At 71.6% G+C, this 26,252-nt stretch overlaps 2 protein-coding genes across 2 annotated transcripts in view; both read left to right on the plus strand.

The window, feature by feature from the left end:
* The first annotated feature begins 8,291 nt into the window (after positions 1-8,291).
* On the plus strand, positions 8,292-13,898 carry NUDT14 (nudix hydrolase 14). The gene is made up of 5 exons (XM_058290811.2): positions 8,292-8,395; positions 10,819-10,862; positions 11,395-11,459; positions 11,591-11,825; positions 13,578-13,898. Exons 1-5 carry the CDS (start codon positions 8,315-8,317, stop codon positions 13,816-13,818), a joined length of 666 nt encoding a protein of 221 aa, XP_058146794.1. The 5' UTR covers positions 8,292-8,314; the 3' UTR covers positions 13,819-13,898.
* Positions 13,899-17,754: 3,856 nt separating this feature from the next.
* The window catches only part of JAG2 (jagged canonical Notch ligand 2), a 60,042-nt gene continuing 51,544 nt past the window's right edge, over positions 17,755-26,252 (plus strand). Inside the window, exons 1-8 of the mRNA XM_058294904.1 lie at positions 17,755-17,869; positions 18,030-18,460; positions 18,681-19,300; positions 25,066-25,141; positions 25,258-25,554; positions 25,674-25,749; positions 25,864-25,940; positions 26,057-26,176. Of these exons, the coding sequence (XP_058150887.1) occupies positions 17,755-17,869; positions 18,030-18,460; positions 18,681-19,300; positions 25,066-25,141; positions 25,258-25,554; positions 25,674-25,749; positions 25,864-25,940; positions 26,057-26,176 (1,812 nt within the window). The remainder of the gene's footprint in view (positions 17,870-18,029; positions 18,461-18,680; positions 19,301-25,065; positions 25,142-25,257; positions 25,555-25,673; positions 25,750-25,863; positions 25,941-26,056; positions 26,177-26,252) is intronic.

The following is a 26,252-nucleotide window of genomic DNA, read 5'->3' on the forward strand; positions in this document are numbered from 1 at the left end:
AATTATGGTGGATACAAACTCAGTGACCATGAAGAGAGGCTCAGGTGGAGAGGAAAGAACTCATGAGCCAGGAACTCGGTAGATGGAGAGGAAGGAAGACAGAGACAGGGATAGGCGGCGGCTTCTGAGGCGGCGCCATTGCGAAGGACGAGGAGGGCGCCACTGGACTGCGGGAGGCGCAGCAGATAAGAAAGCGTGAGATACACAGAGCTAGACACAGCCTGCGAAGACTGACCACCGGCCAGCACCTGGGGCTGGGACGCACACACAGTGACTGCCTGGACGGTCAAGCACCCACAGGCCAGGGGTGGCCCATTTGTAACGCAATAGACAGCACACCCGCTTTTCTAGTACAGACGGACCGTTCTTCACATCGGCATGAATGAAATCCCACAGGAGGCCTCAGAGCGACCAAGACGTGGCGCAGCCACGCTGGCGGCGGACAGCGAGCCGGTTCCTGCGCAGCGCTGGAGGAAAGTGACTTCCCACCTGGGGTTTTAGGTCCAGCTGGGCCGTCACCTGTAGGAGGCGGGGGAGGCATCTGCGGCCGCGGGAGGTGCCGGGAGCTGCTCTTCTCCAGAAGCCCCTGGAGCACCCGCTCCGGCCGGGCGAGTGCGCATGAGGAGGAGAAAGCCGCACGCCGGCCCTCGGGGTCCGGCCATACTGGGCTGAGTCCCCAGGACGCAGTGGGGGAGTCTGGAGCACGTGCCCTGCTGGGAGGCAGCGCCTGGACGGCTCCATGGGGGGTGCGTCCCCAGGAACGTCGGCTGGGACCCGCGCCGGGCCCCGGGGGCTTGGAAGCAGCCCGAAACCTGCTGCGGGGCCCGGGGGTCCCTGGGGCTCTCGCCGCTGCATGGGGAGGTGGAAACCAGCCCTGTACCCAGAGCGCCTCCGCTTCTCTGACCCGGTCCTCGGTGGGCTCGGGGTGGCGGAGCTGCTGGAGGGGTGTGCCAGAGGGGTGCGCTCTGGTTTGGGAACAGGAGCAGTGTCCAGCTTGGGGACGGCGCGGGGCAGGGAGGGTCCCGCACATTTGGTTTATTACGACTTGTGCACTCCATACGTTCTGTGTGTATGCTGCGTTTCACAGTTTCAGCGTTTAAAGAAACCAGCGGAGCTGCTAGAAGAGGGGGCACTGAAGAGCCGCCCAGCAATGGGCAGAGCCTTCGGGAGAAAACCTGGACGCAGGGAGGCGAGTCCCCGGCGCAGCTCGGCGCGCCTCAGTGTGGGAAGACGAGCCCTGCCCAGAATCTGCGCCCTGCGCAATTCCAGTGAAAACTCAGCAGCTGGCTTTAAAGGGCTCTTCCAATGTGTTCTAAAATTTATAAGGAAATGTGAAGCCATTAGGGAAACGCAAATTAAAAGCATAATGAGGTACCACTTCATGCCTACAAGGATGGCTATTTTTTAAATTAAAAACAACAGTAACAAGTACGGGGGATGATATGGAGAAACTGGAACTCTAGACGCTGCCAGGAATGTAAAATGGTGCGGCCGCTGTGAAAGCAACTTCCTCCAAAGGTTAAATGCAGATTTACCATTTGACCCAGCAATCCCACTTCTAGGTAAGTGAAAACAGGTTGCAAACACAGTACTTGCACGCCAGCGTCCATCGTGGCATAATTCACAACAGCCAAAAGCTAGAAGCAGCCCACGTGTCTGCCAGCAAAAGACAGCCACAGAAAATGGGGCCTGCACACAACGGGGTATTATTTGGCCATAAAAAGGAATAGATTTTGTGTAATTTATGTGTCTTTTAAAAAAAAGATAATAAAGGGCAAAATGAAAAAACGAAACAAAAGGAGTGGAGTTTTGCGATCTGCAATGAACACAGTAAAATAATAAGATACGTTGGGACAAAAACCGTAAGGTGTCACTTAAGAGGTGACTAGATGTGCTGAATTCGCAGAGGTAGGACAGAGGCTATTGGGGAAAGGGGGAGGGGAAGGGTGAAAGTTTGCTTGTAAACATAAAAAAGATGGAAAAACAAACAGAAAATCACCGCCATGGCAGGTGCCAGGGGTGGGTGCGGGTCAGTGGTCAAAGCTGGAGGCTAAGGCGCACGTCTGCAGCGCCCAGAGCAGCTCTTCCCGCGGCGTCAGTCCATAGCGCCGTGCCTGGCGCGGGGCATCCCAGCGAGGCGCTCACGCCAATGCCCGCCTGATCGTATCAGCCGCCGGCCGAGACGCGGCCCGAGTGGGGCACGCGGCCCGTGGTGCCCTCGCCAGAAATGCACAACAGAATCGGGAGAGCACGATGGGAAACCCAAGCCGAGGCCGTTCTGCAAAGAACTGGCCGGACGGTGCAGACTGTCAAGGCCACAGGAGGTGGAGGCTGAGGACGGCCTGGCCAGCGGGCCGCGGTGGCGCTGTGGGGCCGCGGGTGGGGCGGCCCATGTGGTCCCGGCGGTGCCGTGGGGCGGACCCTCCCCTCGCTGGCTGTGCTGTGGTTGCTGAAGACTCCACCTGCATTTGCAGAAACAACAAAGGGTGGGACTTGCCCCGCCAGGGGCCAAGACCCACCTCCCACCACAGAGCAAAGGCCAGTACGGCCCGGGGACGGGCGCCCACCCTGGCGGGGGCAGGGAGCAGTTGCTGGCTGACGCCCATTTGTGCGGATTCCAAAGGCCCCCCAGGAAAGACTCCCCAGCTGCCAAAACCAGGGGACCCCAGAAAAGGGGCTGCCGTGCCCCTGCAGTGCAGCCGACAGGCCACACAGAGCTGGGCGGAGGCCAAAACAAGAGGGCCCTCCTTATCCCCCGGGAATTAAAGGAAATGTACACATTGGACCAGGGGGAAAACAGCGCCGGTGTCCTCAGAGAGTAAGAGCCCGCATCCACACGACAGGACCCGCACACGGTGAAGCGCAGCCCCAAGAGGACCAGCACGACCTGGAGAAGATTGAAGTGATGAAGGTGGACACAAAAAGTAGGCATGTTGGAGGAAAAATTGAGAAACCCCTTTGTAAAGTAGAACTGAAGGACAAAAAAGATAAAAGAGAAAAATTCAGAAAATTAGGCCAGTCTACAAAATGCAACATCCAACCGGCGTCCCAAAGAGCGGAGGGAAGGGGCGGGGCTGCGCAGCTTCCAGGCGGCGGGTTCTCCAGGCGCCCGGGCCGAAGGCCCCGCTGGAGCTTCCAGCAGCTGGGGGAGGCGCAGGCTCCAGACGGGGCCGTCGGTACCCGAGGAAGGGCCGCGCAGGGCACCCCATCGCCGCGCTGACCGGCTCTCAGGACCCCGGGGACCGAGGGGCGTGAAGCAAGGAGACGTGTGAGCCAAGGGGGGCGAGGAAGGGGCTCCTGGAGGCGGGAGGGGCGCCGTCCCAGGCGGGCAGGAGCAGCCTGGGGGCGCCGCAGCCCCGGGAGGAGCGCAGGAGCCGCCCCAAAGCATCTGCACTGAGACCTGGAGCTGTGCACGCTCGCCGGAAGCCAGCCCCCAAATCGAGGCCACTAGAGACCCCGCGGGGACCGACTGAGAGGGAGGAGCCGTGCGTTCGAGGGAAGGGGAGATCCCGCCACGCTGTGGGCGCAGCGGCCCCGCAGCCTTGCCGCCTCACAGGCAGAGCCGCGCCCGTGCGTGGCCAGGGAGGATGACCCCAACCCCACGCAGACCTTGGAGGGGAAGGGCCCTCACAGCGAGGGCTTTGCCTCTTCCTCACTGGTGCCACCGCGTCTGTAGGTGATGGCCAGGATGTGGCAGCCATAGCGTCACCACGAGGGGAGGTGGGCCCACACCCGTGCGTGGTGGAGCCCACCATCGGACAGCACCGGGGGCCTGAATTAACCAACCCCAGCTGCCACCCCCTCCAGACATGCCACTGCCAGCCCCGTACCGTTTGAGCTGCCTTGGGTGACTCTTCTCGTACCTGCAGCTGAGCCGGCCGCAGTGCTCAGGCCAGGCGGCCAGAGGACGTGCAGACAAGCGAAAGCTCAAGAAACAGCAGCACGAGGTCGGACACTGAGGAGCCGGCGGACAAATCAGCTCAGAGCTGAGGGTGGGGCCTGGGGGCGGTGGCCTGGGGCAGGCCAGGGAGGAGGGCAGGCACGCACCTGCTGGTTTCCGCCAGCTGTAGGCTAACACCTGACTTCTTCCTTTTGGATGTGGACGCGTATCACTTGGATAAAAATAAAAATTAGTATGAAAACTGCAAGAGAACCGCCTCACCGAAACTCCTTTCTAAGTCAGGTGGAAAGAGGAGGCTTTTCCAGGGGCGCCAGGGCAGTTGTACGTTGAGCCCCCTTCCTGCGCCCCAGGCCCTCGGCTCCCTGTTCCCAGGCCGTGGGTACCCCATCCCAGCGGGGGTGCCGGGCCCTCGCCCCGAAGGGCCAGCAGAGGCCCCTGCCCGGCCCCTCCCCCCCTGCGTCCTCCCTGAAGGACAGGTGTGAGCTCTTCCTCAAGCCCCTGCCGTGGCACAGAGGCTGGGAGCCAAGCCCCCCGCTGGGCTCCCACGGACAGTGCTGCCCCGCCTCCCTCGGCGGAGCCACATACCTTGTGCTCGCCTTGCTCTGCCCCGCTCCCTGCCTTCGGGGCACCCGTTCCTCGGAGCACAGTCTTCACCTGCCACGACCCGGGACCCCACCACGCCCGTCCCTCATGGGGACTCTGCACCCCCTGGCCCCCAGGGGGCCTCCGTGCCCCCCGCTGACCCACCCTCTGGAGCACTTGCTCTTGCACCCGGTGGATTCCTGCCAGCCGGCCGTCCAGGCCCTGCCGCCCCTGCCCGCCCACCCCAGCGTCCCTCCTGCCACGGGCTCCCTGCTCGGCACCCTCAGCTCCCGGGAGCCGTCGAGCCTGGAGGAAGGCAGCGTCCACCTCCCGCCCTGCCCGGCCCCTGGGCCCCTCCAGGGGGTCCTGCTCCCAGGGCCCCAGCTGCCCTGTGCGCGGCGACCCTCGGCTCCCCCGTCCTTGCCCCCCAACCCCCTCACGAGGCGAAGGTGGCAGCTCAGCATCCCGGAAGCGAGTCCTGCAGGCCCTCGGCGGCGTCTGAACCCGCCCAGGCCGCTGGCCACGCCTTCCTGGATGCAGCCCGGCCCTGCTGGGCCTGGCCCCCGGTGTGGCCTCCCGTCCGCAGCCGCCGCCTGGAGCACAGGAGCATGTGCCCTTCCCCGGCGGGGGTGGGAGTGTGTCCTGTCTGCTAGGGAGCCAAGGGTGGGCGGCGAGGCCGGGGGGCAGGCAGGGGGCCCCCGAGCCCCAGGGAGGTGCCGCAGGGGCCACACGCGGGACCGCTGGCCTACAGCCAGGCAGGGAGCGACCGCACCGTTCCCAGCCGAGCTGGTGGTCACTCGGCAACAACCGGAGAGAGCCCGTCCCCACCATCCTTCGGACGCGGCCACGTGTCTGCACGACCGCCCCAAACTGCCACGTGGTCCCCGGGGGCCCGATCGGCGGCCCGGCCTCGCCACACTGCCGGGGCCAGGAGGCGGGCGGGCGGGGGCCTGCTGCGCCCGGCGGCCCCATAGCCCCCTCCACGGGGTGCTCCTCCGCCTCGCCAACCCCCGGCTCCTGATGGCCACGTCCGACTTTCCTCCACGTCCAAAGTCCCCAGCCTCCGGGTGAGGCCCCGCCCGGCCCGCGTGGCCGTGTCCCCCCAGGACCCCCGGGTTCTGCTTCCCAGCCCCCGTGGCCTCGCTCAGGTGGGCCTGGGGCCAGTAAGGACTGACACGCCCCACCCAGCGCCAGGCGAGCTGCAGGTCACCCAGGGCGCCTGCTCCATCCCACGTGGGGACCCAGGACCCCCGGCCGCCCTGGACAATGGCGCGGGCCTCCAGGTGCACACTCCCGACCACGGCATCCCTGCCGGAACCTTCTGCGGCTCCCAGTGCTACTCCAGCCCTTCAGCTCGTTCTCCGGCATCTCCCGTCCCCACCTGAACAGCCGTGCCCTGAGCGAGAGGCCGTGCGCCCCGTGGCTCCCAGGAGCCGCGCTGGGCCCGGGAAACGCGCTTGAGGTTCGGGGGGGTCGGGCCCGGGGGGGACAGGCTGGTGGCCCCCGCCAGCAGGGAGCCCTCCTGAGGCCGCCCCATGTACCTTCCCCTTTTCAAACAGTCGAGGTGAAATTCACAGAACACAAGCACACGAGAGCGTGCAATCCGGTACGACACCTCTGTCTGGTTCCAGGATATTCTCATTGCCCCAGAGAGAAGCCCTGTCCCCAGCGCCCCCTCTGGCCCCGAGTCGGCCGTCTGGACGGATGTGCCTGCCCTGGGCGCCTCGGCGCGGGCCGCATGTGCCCTCGCGCCTGGCAGGGCGCTCAAGGCTCGCCCGTGTCCCGTGTCAGAAACCCGCTCCTTTTCCCTGCCGTGGGGTATCCCGCGGTGTGGCTGGTGCTCCTTGCTCACCCCTTTGCCCTGGTGGCACCGAGGCAGTGTCCACCCCTGGCGGTTGTGAATAAGGCTGCAGCAGGCACCGTCACGACACTGTGTCCCGGCACTCAACTCCGCCTGGTCCCACGGCCACTGTCCAACGTTCTGAGGAACCGCCGGATTGTTTCCCGCAAGTTTAAAGGCCCATACATCTGCCATCTACACCCCAAGCCGCCTCAGCCTGAGTTAATATGAAAATGTTATTTTTCCCTCAAAACGTGAAGCAACGGGGGCTCTGAGGAGCCGCTGGTTAACCCCAGGTGCTCTCAGCCGAGGATCAGAGCAGGGCGAGGGTGGGGAGGAGGCGGCCCCCCGCTTGCGTCCCTGTCGTCACCTCCCTGCAGCCATCCTCACCTCCCAGCAAGCACCGGCAGGACGCAGCCCGGGCGCGAGGGAGGGAGCCCAGGTGGGGTGGCGGTGCTGGGGTGGTGGCCCTCTGGGATGGGTCTAGGGTGGGTGGGCCCTCGGGCCCAGGACCCTGGCGGCCGAGCCCAGGGTGGGACGCTCACGACCCTACAGGGCGGGGGTGGGGGTGACAGCTCCGAGTTTCCTGTGGCCCCAGTGTCCCACCCTGAGCAGGTCCCTCCCCTCCAACCTGGGGTGCCCTGACCTCTTCCGACCACGGAACGTGCTGGAAAGGCCCGCTTAGGCTTCTGGGGCCGGGCTGTGAGCTGCTCCGCCTGTGCCCAGTTCCAAGTCCACAGCAGCCACGCAGAGGGGCCAGGTGTGGCCGGGTGGCCGGCCCGCCCCCAGCTGGGGCAGCAGGCATGGAGAAGAGGCCATCCTGGATGTCCACAGCCCTCGGCCCCCCGGTGACACCAGCCCCCGCGGCCACCTGATGGCAACTGCGCTGGAGACGCCTGGCTGGGCCAGGGCGACCCCCAGACGGGGAGGGGTGGCATCGCGGGCTGGGGGCTTGCTGCTCAGCAGGGGCCTCCTGGGATGTAGGTGCCGGCTGCGCGATCACACGGCTGCCCCAGGGCAGGGCACAGCGAGCCGCGGGCTGGGGTTTTGAAAAGGCGGGATCGCTTTTACCCGCCCCTGCCACAGTGCTGGCGCCGGATAGGCCGTGCTAACGGCTCTCCTCAAAGAGGCCAGGCTTTCGGGGGTCCTCAGGGCCCAGCCCAGTGAGGAGCCGGTCACTGGGCCCTTCCACAGCCAGGAGCAGTCAGGGGCCCGGCTTCTTGCCCCAAGGAAGGGTCCGCCCTGGGCACAGGGAGGGGGCCGCCCCGGGGACAGGGTGGGGCAGTGCCTCCCTGGGGGCTGGTCAGTCCAGTCCCGCCCAGGCCCCAGGCCACCGCCCACAGGCTCTGCCTCCCCCTCTGCTTCCTCGCTCCTTGCCTCCCTCCAGGGCCTTCTCTGTCCGGCAGGTTCTGGGACCCATTCCCTCCCAAGGACCCCTCCTCCCCTCCCTGTGCTGGGGGAGGGGGCGGCGGGCATCACCTGCCCACTTGTCTCCTGCCATTCCATCTGGGCTGTCGCCCCTCCCTGCGGGACCTAACCTCGGGGTTCTGGCCACCCCGGCGGGGAGGCACCAACTCGGTCACGTCCCCCCAGAGCTGTTCCCGCCTCCCCGTAGGAGTCCCCGCATCGCCAAGCCCTGCTTCCCACCGGAGAGGTCTCAGGCCCGGCCGAGTCCAGCCCACCCGCTCTTGCGACCCCCTCCTCTCTCCGCGGCCCCGCGGGCTCCCCGGACCCCCACCCGCAGCCCGAGTCCCCTGCCGGACCTGCGCGCCCACCCACTCCACACGCGCACCTGCGCGCAGCGCCCCGCAGGCGCGCCCCGCAGGCGCGCCCCGCCCCGCCTCGCCCCGCCCCGCATAGCCTCGCCCCGCCCCGCCTCGCCGCATCCCGCCCCCCTCGCCCCGCCCCGCCCGCGCACTGGGCATGCCCAGAGGCCGCACCGCCCGCTCCCGCCCGCACCGCCCCGGGCCCCGCGCCCCGCGCCCCGCGCCATGGAGCGCATCGAGGGGGCGGCCGTGGGCAGCTGCGCCGCCTCGCCCTACTTGCGCCCACTCACGCTGCACTACCGCCAGGTGACCCCCCGAGCCCGCGGCCCTTCCGGGTCCCGCCCCCGCCCGAGTTCTGCGCGTGGGCCCCGCCTCTGCCCCGCGGATCGCAGGTTCGCGAAAGGGCGAGCGTCTGACGGGTCTTGGAGGGACGGCTTGGGGGACCGCTCAACCCTCCGCGGAAGCCACCCTGTCCACATCCGTCCCTTTATGCAGTGCAACCCACTGGGCGCGGCGGAGTTCAGGGAAGGCTTCCCGGAGGTGGCGGCCTGGCGGCGGTGCCGCGAAGGAGGAGATATCTGGGCGGAGGGGGGGATGGAGGAGTTCCGGGCAGGCCAGGGGACAGTGGCCTGGGGGAGCAGGCAGGAGAGCCACAGGTTCCCCCAGAGCCACGTGTAAAGAGTGGGGGACACACGGGGCCCAGTCTCCAAGTCTGGCCATTGCCCCCCCGCCCCCCACGCACCTCTGGGAGGCTCTCGCTGGGTGCTGTGTGGCCCGGGCCTCACCTTTGCTCTCCCCGTGCTGGCCTCACCTGCCCCAGGGCCGCCTGCCCCAGGGCCGCCTCTGCCTACAGCTCCCCGTGCCCTCTTGGCCAGGGCAGGGTAGCCCCCATGCCTCGGCCAGCTCAGGCCTCCCGGGTGCTGTGCCCTGCTGCTCCCCTGGCCTCCCCGTCTCTCCAGCCCCTTGGGGGCAGCTCTGTGGAGGCTGCTCTTCCCCTCCCCTGCCACCCCCCCCCCCCACCATTCCTTGTCCTCTTGGCTCTGGAGGGACGGCCCAGGATGGCAAGGCTGGCCTGGGGCAGCAGGCCCTGGCACTGGCCGGCAGGACTGGTGGGTGTGAGGTCACTGGCTCTGGCTGCACAGCCCCTGGAGGGTGGTCTCAGGGGGCACCGGTGGGCTCAGGGAGGGCTGCCACTGCAGAGCTCTCCACTGCCACACTGACGGGCGCTGCTGACGAGCTGAGCTGGCACCTGCAGCACATGGGGGTGGAGGGGGCAGGCAACCTTCTGTCGGCAGCCGTGGACACTGGCCACTCACTGTAGCCCAGGTACCGCTGCCGGCCAGCTCCACCCCCAGCCTGCCCCGCCCCCAGCCAGCTCCGCCCCCAGCCAGCTCCGCCCCCAGCCAGCTCCGCCCCCAGCCTGCCCCATGCCCTTGGCCTGGGGACCCGTGGAGGCGCTGCTGGCCTCAGTGGGCCTTGTTGGACCTTCCCCTGGACCCCGCCTTGGCTGGACCTAAGTTTCTGGTGGACTCAGAGCCGAGAGGGTCCTTGAGCCCGCATGGGGCAACACTGACCGGAAGGAGGCCGATGCCGCGGGGCCGGCAGGCGGGGGCGGCCGGCCTGGGCGGTCGGGCAGGCCTGGGCTCGCCCTACTGGGCGGCATCTCAACAGCCAGCTGGGCAGCCCGGCTCACCCCAGGGCACCGGAGCCCTCCCCTGGAGACAGAGGCTGCCAGCGCCGGCCCCCAGGAACGCCTCTGCCTCCGGGCCGAGCCCAGGCCCCCTGCCCACCCTCCCTGGCCACCGGCCTCTGGGTGCACCCCCGAGCTGCCGGCCACCTCAGGAAGCCCTCACGGGGCCCCCAGCCCTCCAGCGGCCTTGCTGCCTTTCCTGTGTCTCCCACCTGGATGGAGCCCCATGGGGAGGGCCGTGGCCCTCAGTGCCCCAGAGCTGACCAACGACCGTCAGCCCAGGTCCCAGCCCCAGCAGCAGGGCCCCCTCGGGGAGGGTACACGGCCAGGTGGGATGGCCACTGCCCGCTGCAGCCCCCTGGCCTGGCCTCAGGGCCTCGCTGGCCCTCGAGTGGGAGCTGCCTTGCCCAGCAGCATCCGCCTGGCTGGGTTTGGGTCCCTTGTGCCCCTCATGGCTGGAGCCATCCACCCTGAGTTGTCCTGCCCTGGTCCTGTCCTGCCCACCTCTTTGTCCAGTGCCCAGAACCAGGGCGCAGCGTGGCCGTGGGGCCACATTCACACAAGAGGTGGCCAGAGCCATGAACAGGGGGTGGGTGTCCCTGGTGTTGTGGCTGCCCCCCCCAAACTTCACGGTCTGGTCCCCACCATGGAATCGCCAAGGACGGTGGGTGACCCGCTCCTGGGCTGGCCCGCCCCTCCCGTCTCCCCAGCCTCCGTTCTGCCCAGTCACCCCTGTCCTTCCCTCACTTGGTGACAGCGTATGCCTCCTTCCACGCCCTCGTGCCTGGCGCTGTGCCCTGTGCTGTGCCTGGGACACCGTTTGCACCCTTTGCCCTGGTTCTCTGCCTCACCCTTGCAGTGCCCGGCCGTCCTCGACCACCCCACTCAGCTCCGGCTGCCTCCTGCCTCCCCTACCCCTGCCACAGCCCGGCCCCGTGGGCCCGGTGGCCTCCCTGGGTCGGGTCTGACGCTGCAGGGGCTGTCCGGCCTCCCCAGGGCCTCCTCTTGCCCACCCTGACCGCTGCTGTGCCTCTTTCAGAACGGCGTCCGGAAGTCGTGGGACTTCATGAGGACGCACGACAGGTGAGAGCCCCGTGGCCGGGACGGTGCCCGCGGGACCTGGGGCCAGGGGAGGGGCCAGCTGTGCCTGTGTCCCAGGACAAGGGGCCAGCTGTGCCTGTGTCCCAGGACGAGGGGTCAGCCGTGCCTGTATTCCAGGGCTGGGCCTGCCCTGCTCAGCCGCTGTGGCCGGGGCTGGGAGTGGCCGTCCTGGCGCCCGCGTGCCCTGGCGTCGGGGCCTGGGCTGGACAGGGACGTGGCTCGCGGCGGGCGGCTGGGGGCGGCTGTGTCCCACCAGCCCCCGGCCTCAGCTGCCCAGCCGTCCTTCTCCAGCCACCCCCCATCTGGCCGGAGTGCAGTGGGCGTGGCCTGGCCCTGAGCGTGTGGCCCTGCCCGGCCTGGGCCTCAGTTTCCCCACCAGAGCAAGAGGTCCAGCCCTCCCGGGCTACAGAGAGGGAAGGGGAGATGGGTGTGTCTGGCGGGGCGGGAGCCCAGGCCAGCGGGGGTGCTGCTGTGTGAGCGTGCCCCCGCCCCCCGCCCCTCGCCCCTCTTGCAGCGTCGCGGTCCTGATTTTCAACCAGACCCTGCGGAGCCTCGTGCTGGTGAAGCAGTTCCGGCCGGGTGAGGGCCGGGGTGCGGGGCCGGGGGGCTGCGGGGCCGGGGTGCGAGCCGGGGGGCTGCGGGGCCGGGGGTCCTGAGGCGGTGATGGGGGCGTGGGTGGGGGCCGTGACCACCGTGCCCCGCCCCCCCAGCCGTGTATGCCGGCGAGGTGGAGCGCCACTTCCCAGGGTCCCTGGCCACCGCAGAGCAGGACGCGCCGCGGCCACTGCCCGAGCTGCCCGGCGCGGCAGGCGTCACGTACGAGCTGTGCGCCGGGCTCGTGGACCAGCCCGGGCTCTCTCTGGAGGAGGTGGCGTGCAAGGAGGCTTGGGAGGAGTGCGGCTACCGCCTGGCCCCGTCCAACCTGCGCCGGGTCGCCTCGTACAGGTGGGTGGGAGCTGGGCTCGGGGGGCTGCCGGTGGGGGCGTGCGGGGAGGGTACTCAGGGCCGGAACCTGGGCCCTGGGCCGCTCGTGGCGCTGGTGGGCCCCACGGGCCCCCTGCGGCCCGCGCCACGTGGGGCCGGGCTCCGGGTGGCAGCTGCTGCTGACAGATGCCGCTACTTCCTGTGGGATTAAGGCCGGCGGCGGGGGGCGGGGCGAGCCACGGATCTGTCCTCCGGGCGGCTTAGGAATGGGGGAGGGGTGGGGGGCCCGCGGGGGAAGGGGCAGAAGCCCACGTTGCCCCCAGCGCACCCCTCCAAGGCCTGGCAGGTGGCTTCCGGGCCTCAAGGCTCCCTGCCCGTGCCCCTGGCCCCTGGGCTGAGAGCAGGGGCAGCCCCCGGCCTCTGACCCCCCTCATGCTGCACACCCCGTGCGCGGCAGGGGGTGGCCTGGGAGCCTCCTCGTCAGAGGCAGGATTTCCCCCCCGAGGGGGACGGCGTGGGCCTGATGGGGCAGGCCCGACCTCCCGTGCGTCCTCCTTGGCCGGCCTGGGGCCGCCCTGCTCCGGGGCCTCGTGGCCAGCGGGCGGGGAGGGTGGCGGGAGCAGAGGCTAGGAGGGTCAGCCCCCGGCGCCCCGCGGAGAGGAGGAGGGCGCGAGTGGTGGTCCGGGTGCCGTGGCTGCGGGCCTGCCAGGCGAGCGGTTTCCCACCCGCCGGGGACAGGTGACAGGTGACAGGTGGCCAGCTGAGGCCCGGGGCGGAGAAGGGCCCTGAGGACACCCGGCGACAAGCGGGCAGCCGAGATTGGGGCAGGCTCTGGCCTCAGGCTGCGGAAGCGGAGCGGAAGCGCCGGGCCGGGCCTCCATCAAAGGCAGCGCCGGCGGCGGCCCTCAGGAAGGGGCTGTGGAGATAAGGGCTGGAGGCGCGGAGGAAGCAGCTGGAGCTGCCGGGCAGGCGGGGGCCGGGGACGGGACCTGCTCCTGCCCGCCTGGAGGGACCTCCGTCAGGCCTGGGCGCACGCCCCCGGTGGCCCCTCCCGGGCCACAGGCCTGGTCCCCTCCCGGACACCGGGCACTACTGCCATCCTGCCCACTGGCCAGCGCCTGGCCCCTCCTGCCGCCCTTGCCCTCTCAGGGAGGACACGCTGGCCTGGTTCCCCGGCCCTGCGTGTTCCCAGCCTGCGACTTGGGTCCCGCATGGGGGGCTCGGGGCTCAGGCCTGCTGGGGCTGCCCCTGCCCCCAGCCAGCCCGGCCAAGGGCGCAGCATGTAGCTCTGCGGGCCGGGCTGCTTCCCCGTGCGGCGTGACGACATGCCACGGGCGCAGTGGCTCAAGGCGTGTCTCTTCTCGCCGCTTGCAGGCGTCCGGGGTCTGCGCGCGGGTGGGCTGGGTCCCTGCTGAGGGACTGGCCGGGCTGCGGCCATCTGCTGGCAGGGCTGCTGGACGCCAGGGCCACCTCCCAGGCGCCTATGCGTGTGGCTGTGGGACCGAGCTCCCTGCCCCCTGGCCGTGGAGTGCGGTCAGCCCTGGGGCCACAGGAGACCTCGCCAGGTCAGGCCAGGCCCACCCAGGAGGCCGTCTCAAAAGTGCCCTTTCTCATATCACGTGGTCAAAGCCCATGCTCAAGGGGGCAGGTTACAGGGCAGGGGGTCTCCAGGTGCGGCAGGCGTCCTAGCGGCCGGCCTGCTGGAGGGAGGTGGTGGGGGCGGGAGGGCCTCGCGGGTAGCCGAGCAGACCCTGTCCCCCGTTCTCCCTGCAGGTCTGGGGTAGGGCTGACCGGCTCCAGCCAGACCATGTTCTTCGCGGAGGTGGCCGACGCCGCGCGGGGGGGCCCGGGCGGGGGCCTGGAGGAGGAGGGCGAGCTCATCGAGGTCGTGCACCTGCCCCTGGACGGTGCCCAGGCCTTCGTGGACGACCCCGACGTCCCCAAGACCCTCGGCGTCATCTTCGGCATCTCGTGGTTCCTCAGCCACGTGGACCCCGGCCCGGGTCCCCGGTGAGACTCCAGGGGTCCAGGCAGGGGCCGGCCTGCCCTGCGTCCCCCCGCCCTGCAGGCCCAATAAAAGCTCGGGTAGCTCTGGCTTGTCTGCTCGCACCCACTGACCTGGGAGAGGGTGGAGGGGCTGTGGCCACTGACGTGGGGAGGGTGGAGGGAGTGTGGCCCCCCAGGTGGGCCTCAGTAGCTCTGGGTGACCGATGCTGCAGAGGGGCGCGCTCTGTGGAACCCTCGTCCCCGAACCCCAGATGTGGCCCAGGAAGCGGCCCGAGGAGGGGACAATGCAAGCGCATGCCTGCAGCCGCCAGCTCCGAACTCTGGGAGCAAGCGAAGCGTCTCTGTCCTCACGCGCCCCGGCCTGGGGGTGTCCCTGGCTGAGCTGGGACGCCTGGCCCTGCCTGCGGGGTGTGCAGGGAGGTCTCTGCAGGTCTGCCCTGGGCGGGGGCCATCAAGCAGCCCCCTCGACTTGGGCCAGGGGCATGGGTGCTGGGCCCCGCCTGGGCTCCGCTGGCCCCTGGTGTGTGTCCCTGCCCTGCCCCTGCCCCCTCCGCCGTCTCCCGAAGGGCGCGGGCTGCACATGGCTTGGGGCCATCGCCCCACACCCCTTCCCCTTCACGCGCAGAGGGCCACAGCGGGCCTCAGTCCAGCAGCTGCTCGGTCCAGGGGCCCAGGCACGCGACAGGGCCCCCGCGGGCAGGGGGCCTGGGCCGCAGATCCGATCGCTGCCGACATCAGCGTGGTGATGGGGTCTGCAGCCCGGGGCCCCTTGAGGTGGGGGTGCCGCCCACCCCTTCCCCAGAGTCCCCCAAACCTGGGGTGTGGCGAGGTGGGGAGACAGCCTGGAATGTGGCAGTTGGGGGGCACTGGGGCGTCACCTCGCACCTGGCGCCCCGTGCCCCCCCCCGTGCTGACAGGATGGCATTCAGTGGGGGCGCGGAGCGCGCACCCCGCCCCTGGCTTGGCCCGGACAGTCGGCGTCCGGGGGTGGCCCCTCGCTCTCGGCTGGGGGCGCCTGCCCTCCTGCACGCCTGCTGTAGGCAGACCCCTCGCGAGAGCGCGGGGTGGGGTCCCCAGGCCCCCCCTACCTCGGGCCGGGAGCCTCCTGGCTGAGCCTGGCCGGAAGTGGAAGAGGGGCCCCTGCGGCACAGTGCTGGACAGCCCATGGGCCTGGCGCCCACGGCAGCGCCACCTGTATGCAAATGCGGCCTGGGACCGAGGTGGGGCCGCCCAGGTGGGGCCTCCTGGGAGTCCAGGCGGGCGAGCAGCAGGGCTGCTGGGGAGAGGCTGTACCCCTTGCCCAGCCCCAGCCTCGCCCTGCCCATGGGGCCTGGAGAGCGAGCTGCAGGGCAGCCCCGGTGCCAGCCTGGAGGGCCTGGCGCTGCTGGGGGGGCCGGCGGCGATGAGGTGTCCTGGGCCTCCTCCAGGCCCCTCACGGCCCTGCGGCCGGATGGGCAGGCTGGCCGGCACCGCTGCGGGCCTAATGGAGCTGGCATCGATTTCCCGGCACTTGGGGGGGGGGGGTGTAACCGGAAACTCCCCTCCCCGGCCGCTATATTTAGCACTGCAGGACGGTGGAAGCACGGCTCGTGCTGAGGCCCACCGGCTCTGCCCAGAGCCCGGGCAGGCTGTGCCCAGGCCAGGCCCCAGGGACCCCTCCTGACCCGAAGCCCCTGGCTGGGCTGAGCAACCCCACCCATGCCGTGCCCGGCTGAGAGCACGACTGAGCCCTCCCCTGAGCTGGGAGGTTGCGAGGGAGCCCCTTCAGCCTGGAGACTGCGGGGTGGACCCAGAACGGGGCGGGGGGAGCTTGTTGGGAAGAGGCAGCTTGGCTGGGCAGGGGGCCAGGAACCCTGGCCCGGGGGTCTCGAGGTATTTTGAGCCTACTCAGCACAGGTGGTGGAGGCCTCATTGGAGACCCCCCCGGCCCTGCGACTCCATGGAAAAGCTGGGTGCAGAGGCCGGCGCCCCTCCCGCGGCTGTGCCAGCCCCTCCCGAGCACAGGTGGGCTGTCTTCCGCCCCCCAGCCCCCCAGGCCCCGTTGGGGGGAGGAGGGGAAAGGATGCCCCAGCAGCTTCTGCGCCCTGGACAGGGAGGCAGCGGGCTGGGCGGGGGCTGCTCGGGGCCCAGGGAGCCTGACCCCCAGCTCTGCAGGACGGGCCAGCAGGGAGGGCTCCAGGGAGGCTGAATTTCCTGACAGTTTGAGCTGCCCACACGGGAGCAGGTCATCCTGAGATGGAGCCGAGGAAGCTTCTGGAACCCCCACCGGTCAGGAGTGAGCTGGTGGACAGAGTCCTTTCCTTCCAGCGGGAACCTGGGAGGTGGGTGCAGAGGGGCGGGGGCAGGGCCAGGGGCCGCCAGGGAATGGGTCTGTCGACTCCATCTCTTACCCTGGAATCCCCCTGCCCGTGGCATCCACTGCCGGGCCCTGGTGCAGTCACCAGCCCGTCACCTGCGCAAGGGCAGAGGCCGCAGACAGACCTCCCTGCCCACGTCCTTGCTCCGTGATGCCCCTCCCTCAGTAGCCAGGAATCTTTGTGAAAACGTACATCAGTTGCCTTCTGGGACTTGCCCTGCCCTTGGCAGGAAGGCTGGTCGAGGTCGAGCGTGGCCCTGCACCGGCCACCCATACTCACCTGTGCCTCACGCCTCTGCCTGGATCACTGAGCTTGCCCACGTGCCTGCATTAGGCTCAGCACTCAGGCCCAGGGCCTTTGCACGTGCTGTCCCAGCTCCATGCTGGACGGACTCTTGCCTGCCCCCTGGATCTCAGCAGAGCCCCCAGCCCCCTGGGTTTGTGCCTCTGCCTCAGCCCTGCCATTTGCCCTTCTGGGTCCTTCGTCCACGTCTTCTGTCCACCCCACTAGGAGCTCCCTGGGGATGGGCCAGGGGCAGGTGGAGGAGAGGGAGCTCTTGAGACGCCCCCTCTCTAAGTACCCCCCACCAGAGCAAAAGGGAGGAGTGTCCCCAGCAAGCCCCCTCCCCAGGCAGGACTCCTGCCCACTGCTCAGGAGGATGCTGACCCTAGCCTAGCATTCCCTCGTTTGGCAGGGGTCACTGCCTGTGGCTGTGCCTGCCTTGTGTCCTGCCCCCACCCAGCCTCCCCACCTCTGGGCACGGGTGGGGGACGCTGGCCCCTGCTATCAAGGGTCCCCAGCTGCTCCTGCAGCTCTGCGACCTCGAGGGGGTTGCTAAGGTGGGGGACAGTTGGGTGGAGAGTGGGGTCTGGAGGGGAAGCTCTACAGGCCTGGCCCGCCCCTCGGGCCTGGGGGGTGGCGTCCTGTCCATGCCAGTGAGAGTGGCCTGTGCCCTCCGTGGCACTGCGAGCTCAGGACCTGGCCAGTACCAGGCCTCCTTCAGGCTCCATCCCCCGGGAAGCTCTCCAGGCGGTGGTCTGTGCCCTCGGAGCCCCGGAGTCAGCCCCCTCGCAGGGATTGGCTGCGTGGGGCCCTGGGGAGAGGCCTGCTTGGTACTGGAGGTGATGATGGGCCCGCCAGCTGGCACCGGCCTCCCTAAGTGCCAAGGTGGCCGGCAGCCTCGGCCAGGGACGCCCCTCAGTGGGGTGGGGGGCGAGGTCTAGAGACAAGGGCGCAGGGCGGGGCAGGGGCGCCCTTGAGCTTCCCGCCGGGCCGCGCGGGCCTTGCTCCTCCCGTTGCCACCCCGGACCCGCGTGCTGGGCGTCCCTCGAGGGCACGGCCCGGCCACCCGCGCCCTCGCCGAGCAGGCGGCGCAGCTCCCGGCGGAGGCGACCCGCTGCCGGGCAGGCGAGAGGCGCGGGCGGGAGGGGCGTCGGCGGGGAGCAGCGCCCCCTGCGGTCGGGGAGGCGGGAGCGGCGCGGGGCTGGGGGCTCCCCGGGCAGGCGGGCGCGCAGAGGCGCCGGCCCCACCCGGTGCGCGAAGGCGGCGGCCTCTGCGCGGGGACAGGCGACGGCCGGGGCGCGCCGATGGAGGGGGCGGCCGCGGCGACCCCAGGGGCTCCCCAGCCCCCCGGCTCCCGACCCCGGGGGGCTCGCGTGGGCCAGGCGAGGCCGCCCCCGCCCCTCCGGCCCTGGCGTTGCGGTCCGCGGAGCCCCCGAGCGCCCCGGGAGGCGCGGGAGCGGCGGGCGGCGCGCGCCCGGCCCGGCGCGGGGAGGCGGCGCCCGCGGCCGCCTTTAAAGTCCCGGGCGCCCCCGGCCCGGCCCCACCCCGCGCGCGGCCCCGCCCCCTCATGCATATGCAGGTGCGCGGGTGACGAATGGGCGAGCGAGCTGTCAGTCTCGGCCCGAACTTGCGGGCTGCGGGCGCCGGGAGCGCGGGCGAGCAGAGCCGAGGCCGGACCCGCCGCCGCCGCCGCCGCCGCCGCCGCGTGGGGAGCCGGGCCGGGTCGCGGGCGCGGGAGCTCGGGAGCCGCAGCCGCCGCCGCCCCTGCCGCCCGCCGCCGCCGGCCGCTCGCCCGGGCTCGCGCCGCTAGACCCCGCCCGCCGCCGCCGCTGCCCCCGCCGCCGGCGCTCGGAGGGCGGGCGGGCGAGGCCGCGGGCGCGGGCGGCCGGGGCCGGGCGCGGGCGGCGGCGGCGGGGGCCCGGCGGGCGGCGGGCCGCGGCGGCGATGCGGGCGCGGGCCCGGGGGCGCGGGCCCCGGCTGCCGCTGCTGCTGCTGGCGCTCTGCGTGCAGGTGAGGCGGGCGCGGCGGCGGCGGGCGGGGGCGCGGGACGGGGCGCACCGCAGCCCCTCGGGGCCGGGCGGGCACCGCCTCCGGGCGCCGCCGCGGCCGAGCGCGCAGTCCTCGGGGCGCGCGCCGCCGCGGGCGCGGGCGGGTGGGGGCGGGGCGGCGTTTCCGGGCCCGCCGACCCCGGCCCGCGCCTCCCTCCCGGCTCCCGCGGCCTTATTTTTAGGCGGCGCGGCCCATGGGCTATTTCGAGCTGCAGCTGAGCGCGCTTCGGAACGTGAATGGCGAGCTGCTGAGCGGCGCCTGCTGTGACGGCGACGGCCGGACGACGCGCGCGGGGGGCTGCGGCCACGACGAGTGCGACACGTACGTGCGCGTGTGCCTCAAGGAGTACCAGGCCAAGGTGACGCCCACGGGGCCCTGCAGCTACGGCCACGGCGCCACGCCCGTGCTGGGCGGCAACTCCTTCCACCTGCCGCCGGCGGCTCCCGCGGGGGAGCGAGCGCGGGCACGGGCCCGGGCGCGGGCCGGCGGCGACCAGGACCCGGGCCTCGTCGTCATCCCCTTCCAGTTCGCCTGGCCGGTACGTGCTCGCCGCCCCGCGCGCCCCTCGTGCTGCGCTCGCGTCCCCGCGCGCCGCCGCCCGGGCCTCCGTGGGCCGCGCCGCCGCCCCTGCCCCGCGGCCGCCCGGGGCGCGCCCGGCACCTGCGGCCTAGGCCCCGGCGCGCGCTCGCCCGACGCGGCTGGGCCGGCAGGGGGCGCCGCGGCCGGCTCGGGGCGTGCGCTTTGTGGGGGCGCCGTCTACGCCGCGGCCACGTGGGCGCGCGGGGCCGCGGCGTGGGCCCGGTGGGGGCGGCGGCGGGGCGTCCGGCGGCGGGCTGGCCTCGTGGGCCGGTCTGGCCTCGTGGACTGCCCCGGCCCGTGTGCGCGGCGTCCCGCGGCGTGTGCTGCGTCGCGCTGCGCGTGGCTGCCCTGGCGGGGAGGCGCGGCGGGGCGCCTGGGGCCGGGGCAGGCCGCGGAGGCTTGTGCACCGCGCGTGCTGGGGCTGGTCCGGGGCAGGCCCTGGCGGAGCCGCCCCGGGCCCGCCGCCAGCCTGCGCCCGCCCCGCCGTTTCCCGGATGCCCGGGGGCCGTGCCCAGGAGGGCTGGGTGCGCGAGCGCGCCGCGCTGAGCCCCGGGGGGCCCCGGGTCCCAGGTGCTGCGACCTTCTCTTCTCTGCCCCCTTGTTGGGCTAGTGTTGGGGTGGGGGGGGTCGTGTTCCCTTTTGGGAGGGGCTAGGTGAGCGAGGGGAGCCCTCCCTGCCTTTGAGGGTGGCTGGGCAGGCGGGAGGGGCTGGAGGAGGGGGGGGAGCTGGGGGCTGCAGGCAGCGGCTGCTGCTCCTGGAGCTCGTGGGAGGCCTGTGTGGGCCCCTCAGGTTTCCTTAGTGCTGGGCATTTCTGGTCATGGTGCACAGGGGCACACAGCTCCGGGAGACCTTAGAGCTGAAGTGGGGTGCAGGCAGTAATGAGACAGGGTGCTGCCACGCGGGCGCTGGCATGGAGAATCAGGCTGGGGTCTGTGGGCGAGCCTAGGAGAAGCTGAGGAGCTGGGGACGGGGCCTCACCACGTGGCCGGACCCTGGGCGCGGCCCCACTGGGGCCTCGCTGGCCCAGCCTGCGGGAGGCTCGGGGCCAGAGTCTTGGCCCCCACTTCAAGGGCCGCACCCCCTCTGGCCGCCCCCTCCCTGGTCTCCCTCATCCCAGTGGTGGGAAGGGCAGCGGGCATGGCGCAGGCCCCGGGCGGCTGCAGCCGGCCCAGCCCTGGGCGCCCCCGCAGCCGTGGCGCAGGCAGGTCTGAGCAGGACCCGCGGCCTGTCATTTTTGCTTGGGCCGGCGCCAGCGCAGCTCCAAATCGCTACCTGGGGATGTGTTTTCTGCTCGAGTTGGCAGCGGCGGGCGTGGGGGCAGGGAGGCCTTGGAGGAATGTGGCGGGCTGACGCGTGGCCCTCGTGGCCCTCCCCCAGCCCTCCGGCCGCCCCCTCGCTCGAGCGGGACCGGGCAGGCCCGGGAGCCTCGCTTTCGGGGCCAGCTCGCCCCCTTCCCCTGCCCGCCTGTCTTCCCCAGGGTTGGGTGCTGGTACCTGGGGGGGCGGCTCCCATCCCCGCCTACCCCCTTCCCACGTGCCATGCGGTGGCGCAGAGCCGCCATGGCGATGCCAGCCCCGTGGTATTTCCGATCTGCTGGCAGCCCCTGTGGCCACGCCGTCCCAGTTTGGCGGCTGTGCTGCTCTGCACCGCTCCAGAACCTGGCGCCCACCGCAGCACCTGGCACCCACGGGGAGAGCAAGGCCCGTGTGGATAGCTCTGTCTTCCGGCTGTGGGGCGGCTCTAGCCCCTGGGCATGGGGAGGGGGCTCAGGTCACAGGAGCGGCGCACACCACCCCGGGCCAGCTTGGAACGGATGGGGTGGGAGGGGGCCTGGAAGGCGGCTGGAGATGGAAGGGTGGGCCGGCCGTGGAAGGACTGGAGGCGCCGCTCCCTGGGCCTGGGGAGTCCAGGTGGGGTCCGCCCCTGCCCTGCGACTGGCCCTCGGCCTGTGCCCTGCGCTGCACCTGGCCTGAACACGCGTGGCCAGAGCCTTGGGTGGGGAGGAGGCACCCGTAGGCCTACTGGGGTGGGGTGCGGTGCTCCCTCGCCTGGGCCGGCTGCCTGCTCTTGAGGACGCGCTGCCTGAGATGGGCAGGGGCCCCTGTGTGTTCGCGGCGTGGTATGCACAGGGGAGGGCTGGCAGGCGCCGTGGGCTCGGTGTGGGTGTAGCCGCTGCCCCGCCCCTTGGGTGGTGCTGCCCACAGACGGGCCCAGGTGAGTGCAGGGGGCCTGGGGGCGGACACCGAGCCTGGTGCCGTGGGGGCCGGGCCGGCTGACTGCGCCCTGTGCTGCCCGGCCCTTGGAAGGAGCTGGGGGCTGGGGGGTCTGGTCCCCTCCCACTCACCCACCTCAGGACGCCGTGGCCGCGCTGGGAGGCCTGAGCCGCCCCTGCCTGCAGGGCTCCTCGGGCCCCAGGCACCTGCTCTCCTGCTTCTGTCCTTCCTCTCGGAGACCCTCTCGGCCCCGGGGGCTGCTGGCCCTGGCGCGATGCTGTGGGGGAGGGGCTCTGTGCCCTGCAGCACCTTCCACCCCGAGGGGCGCTGGGGAGACGTTGCCAGGCTTTGGGCCGGGAGCGCCCTCCTTCCTGTGTCCCCAGCCCTGGGGTCCTGGTCACGGGCTCAGGGCGGCCCCCACACCCCCCTCCCCCGTGTCCCCAGTCTGCTCGGTGCCACACCCTTGCTCTGCTGCGCGGGGCCGTCCTGAAGGCTCAGGATGGCGGCGGGAGGCGTCATTGGCACTTGGGCACGGTGAAGACTCCACGCCCAGCCCCCGGGAGGTCTGGAAGTGTTTCGGGGGCTCAGTCCCTGGGCTCGGGGCGGGTGGGAGCGGCGAGCCTGCCGAGCAGTGAGCAGGTGCTTGAAGGTCTGCAGCAGGGACCACTGGGGCACCCGGCTCGCAGGACCTGCTTGGGCTGCTCCACGGTGGTCCCAATCCTGGACCCCAGGCCGGAGCCGAGGTCCCTGTCCTCCCGAGCCCGGGTCTGGGCTGGACGGGCTTTGCAGGGAGGTGCTTGGAGAGCTTGGGTGCTCTCCCTCTTTCCAGGGGGGAACCCCGAGGCCTAGCCAGGATGGCGGGTCTGGGGGGTGTCTCGGGCCTAGCCCTGGGGTTGGGGTCCCTGCCTGGGGTGGCCTCGGAGGCTCCCCGCTCTCCTGCCGGTGACAATGGTAGCCAAGCTCTCCACGGCTCCGGTTTCAGGAAACGTATCTGCCTGGAGCTCCTGCGCCGGCACCCAGAGCTGTGCCCCGCGGGGGGCCAGACACAGACGCAGTGGGAAGGGCTCAGGCCGGGGTCGTGGGCCTCGGGCATTGGGCCAGGAGGCAGTGCCCGCGCTCCAGCGTCCCAGCTGCCTGCCCTGTGCGTCTCCGTGTCTGGCTGCTGCTCCGTCACACTTGGGACTCCGCCTCGGTCCAGGCTGGGGACCCAGTGCGCCTGGCTGGGGCCCGTGGGTGGTCTGGGTGCGCTTGCTGGAAGAAGACCGGGCCCTTCCCTGGGTGGGCTCTGGGCGCAGGCCGGCCGGTAGCCCTACTTGGGCTGGCGTGGGAGGAGGGCTTGGCGTGGTGACCCTGCTTGCTGGGAAGCCAGGGTGGGCGTGCAGGACTCTGAGCTGCCCCCGCTGTACCCTGCCAACGCCCACCCGCGTCCCCCGCTGCCCCAGGCCCCTCCCCTGCCGGCCTCCCACCTCCCCAGCCCTCTCCCCTGCCAGCCCCCCCACCACCCCAGCTCCCTCCCCTGCCAGGCCCCTGCCTCCCCAGCCCCCTTCCCTGCCAGCCCCCTCTCCTGCCAGCCCCCCCACCATCCCAGCCCCCTATTTTGCCAGCCCCTTGCCTCCCCAACCCCCTCCCCTGCCAGGCCCCTGCCTCCCCAGCCCCCTTCCCTGCCAGCCCCTCCTGCCAGCCCCCTCTCCTGCCCCCTCTCTGCCAGCCCCCCACCGTCCCAGCCCCCTATTTTGCCAGCCCTTTGCCTCCCCAACCCCCTCCCCTGCCAGGCCCCTGCCTCCCCAGCCCCCTCTCTTGCCAGCCCTCCCACCGTCCCAGCCCCCTATCTTGCCAGCCCCTTGCCTCCCCAGCCCCCTCTCCTGCCAGCCCCCCCCGCCTCCCCAGCCCCTTCCTCTTCCAGCCCCCTTCCCTGCCAGCCCCCTTCCCTGCCAGCCCCCTTCCCTGCCAGTCCCCCCACTGCCCCAGCCCCCTTCCCTGCCAACCCCTCCCCCGCCCAGTGCACTCTCCTCCCAGCTCCTATTGTCCCTATGGCACTCTGTACCCAGACTGCAGCCCCCAGACCCCACTGCACCACCTGGTCCCCCAGCCCCCGCCCGCTGGTGCCCAGGCCCTCCCACAGCCCTAGGGGCTCCGCTGGCCCTGGAGGGGTTGGGGTTGACGTCCCCCTTTTGGATCACGTGACGTGGGAAGGGCAAGGACGAGAGTCCGCTCTGTGGGGGTGAGCGCCGAGCCATGGGGCGGGGGCAGCAGGCCCGGGAGGTGGGCTGGCCAAGGGGCGGGGGGGGCTGCTGGGTGCTGCGCCCGGCTCCTCTCTCCCCAGGTGACTCCTGCCGTCCAGGTGCGGGAGGCCAGCTGGCGGGCGGTGCGCGTCCGTGTCCCCACGGGAGCAGGAAACTGGAGCCCGGGCCCCGCGAGGTGGCGTAACCTGAGCACCCGCCCGGGGCTTCCTGGGAGCCGGTGGGAGCCCCCGCGCCGGAGCCCAGGGCCTGGGGGTCCCCGGCCCGGCCTCCACTGCCCTGCCCGGTGGGCGGGCCTGCCCCGTGGGTGGGTGTGGCTCGCAGCAGGTGGTCCCCCTGCGTTGGCTGCGGGGCTGCGTCTTTGTGCACAGCACCACGTGTCCCGCACAGTGTCATCGAGTCCGTCCCGGGCCCGCCGCCTCTGCGTTCTGCACCCCACACCCCGTCCCGTCGCCCGGCCTCTCCTGGCCGCGTGGGCCCCCTCGCCGCCCCAGCCACCCCTCCGGCCTCTGCCTGGACTGTCCGTCCCTCGGCCCCGTTTTCTCCCCGGCTGTCCACGGCGTCTGCTCCAACGGCACCTCTTCCTGGCCCTTCTGTCCCCAAGCCCCCGGCCCCTCACTTTACCGTCTTCCCCGAGCTCACGGGGGCCGGGGTCGTCGCTTCCAGGTCTGGGCCCGGCACAGTCGTGAAACACGCATGCGCGTCAGGCAGGAGCAGGTGCCGTGGCTGTCCCCGGAGGCAGCGCAGGGCGTGTGAAAGCCAGGGGGCAGGCGTGGGGGCGGCTGCAGGAGCGGGGGCTGGAGGGCGGCGGGGTGGGCGAGGGGCACGGTGGAGGGGCTGGGCGCAGGGCGCATGCGGAGGCCGAGCAGGGGCTCTGGGGGTGGGAGGTGGGCGCCTGGGAGCCTGGAGGGGCAGGCCTCTGTGCCCTGCGGCTGCAGCGGGTCCTGGTGGCCCTGGGGGTAGGGGGAGGTCAGAGGGGCATGGAGGTGTCTTCACCCCAGAGGATGGAGGGGGCGGGGGCAGCTTGGGGCTCTGGCCTGAGCTTGGGTGGGCATCGTGGGCTGTCCAGGGGAGGAGCTGCTGCGGGTTTGGTCTGGGGGCCCCCTGGCTTGGAGACCTGGGCCACTGGCGTTGACGTGCCAGCGGGCAAGGGGGAGCAGTGGAAGCCTGGGGTGGGGAGTAGGGGGCACCCCTGAGGGCGGGGGGTGGAGGCGAGGCCTGTCCTGGGGCATCGGCGCAGGACGCAGGGGGTTCTGGGAGGGGAGGGCGGCAGCAGCCAGAGTCTGAGGCTGCGCCAGGCAGTCCCAGGACTGCTGGGCCTCAGTTTCTCCGTCTGTAGGTGTCTCCCTTCCGGCTGGGTGTGGGTTCAGTGGTGGTGTGGGGCAAGGGGGGGGCAGCAGCATTTGTTCCTGTAAGCTCCCACCTCAGCACGGCGGCCGAGGGGCAGCCCCAGGTACCCCGGGCCTGCCTGTGCCCCCCCCCGACTCCCAGGTGCCCCTGGCCTGCCTGTGCCCCCCCCCCCCCCGACTCCCAGGTGCCCCTGGCCTGCCTGTGCCCCCCCCCCCGGCGCCCAGGTACCCCTGGCCTGCCTGTGCCCCCCCGGCTCCCAGGTACCCCTGGTCTGCCTGTGTGCCCCCCCAGCTCCCAGGTGCTCCTGGCCTGCCTGTGTGCCCCCCCAGCTCCCAGGTGCTCCTGGCCTGCCTGTGGCCCCCTCCCCGGCTCCCAGGTGCCCCTGGCCTGCCTGTGCCCCCCCGGCTCCCAGGTACCCCTGGCCTGCCTGTGCCTCCCCCCCGGCTCCCAGGTACCCCTGGCCTGCCTGTGCCCCCCCGGCGCCCAGGTGCTCCTGGCCTGCCTGTGCCCCCCTGGCTCCCAGGTGCTCCTGGCCTGCCTGTGCCTCCCCCCCGGCTCCCAGGTGCTCCTGGCCTGCCTGTGCCTCCCCCCCGGCTCCCAGGTACCCCTGGCCTGCCTGTGCCCCCCCGGCTCCCAGGTGCTCCTGGCCTGCCTGTGCCCCCCCGGCTCCCAGGTACCCCTGGCCTTCCTGTGCCCCCCCCCCCGGCTCCCAGGTACCCCTGGCCTGCCTGTGCCCCCCCGGCGCCCAGGTGCTCCTGGCCTGCCTGTGCCCCCCCCCCCCCCGGCTCCCAGGTGCTCCTGGCCTGCCTGTGCCCCCCTGGCTCCCAGGTGCTCCTGGCCTGCCTGTGCCTCCCCCCCCGGCTCCCAGGTACCGCTGGCCTGCCTGTGCCCCCCCGGCGCCCAGGTGCTCCTGGCCTGCCTGTGCCCCCCCCCCAGCTCCCAGGTGCTTCTGGCCTGCCTGTGCCCCCCCCCCAGCTCCCAGGTGCTCCTGGCCTGCCTGTGTGCCCCCCCAGTTCCCAGGTGCTCCTGGCCTGCCTGTGCCCCCCCCCCGGCTCCCAGGTACCCCTGGCCTGCCTGTGCCCCCCCCCCCCCAGCTCCCAGGTGCTCCTGGCCTGCCTGTGCCCCCCCGGCTCCCAGGTACCCCTGGCCTGCCTGTGCCCCCCCCCGGCTCCCAGGTACCCCTGGCCTGCCTGTGCCTCCCCCCCCGGCTCCCAGGTGCTCCTGGCCTGCCTGTGCCCCCCCCCGGCTCCCAGGTGCTCCTGGCCTGCCTGTGCCCCCCCCCCCCCGGCTCCCAGGTACCCCTGGCCTGCCTGTGCCTCCCCCCCCCCGGCTCCCAGGTGCTCCTGGCCTGCCTGTGCCCCCCGGCTCCCA

This window comes from Dasypus novemcinctus, chromosome 3, assembly GCF_030445035.2.
Source record: "Dasypus novemcinctus isolate mDasNov1 chromosome 3, mDasNov1.1.hap2, whole genome shotgun sequence".
Classification (NCBI taxonomy): Eukaryota; Metazoa; Chordata; class Mammalia; order Cingulata; family Dasypodidae; genus Dasypus; species Dasypus novemcinctus.

Bases quoted from the DNA above. Each gene is read 5' to 3' on its own strand.
- NUDT14 (XM_058290811.2), top strand. From the start codon at position 8,315: ATGGAGCGCATCGAGGGGGCGGCCGTGGGCAGCTGCGCCGCCTCGCCC. The intron at 8,396-10,818 runs GTGACCCCCCGA...TGCCTCTTTCAG, and splicing joins TCACGCTGCACTACCGCCAG to AACGGCGTCCGGAAGTCGTG. The intron at 11,460-11,590 runs GTGAGGGCCGGG...CCGCCCCCCCAG, and splicing joins GGTGAAGCAGTTCCGGCCGG to CCGTGTATGCCGGCGAGGTG.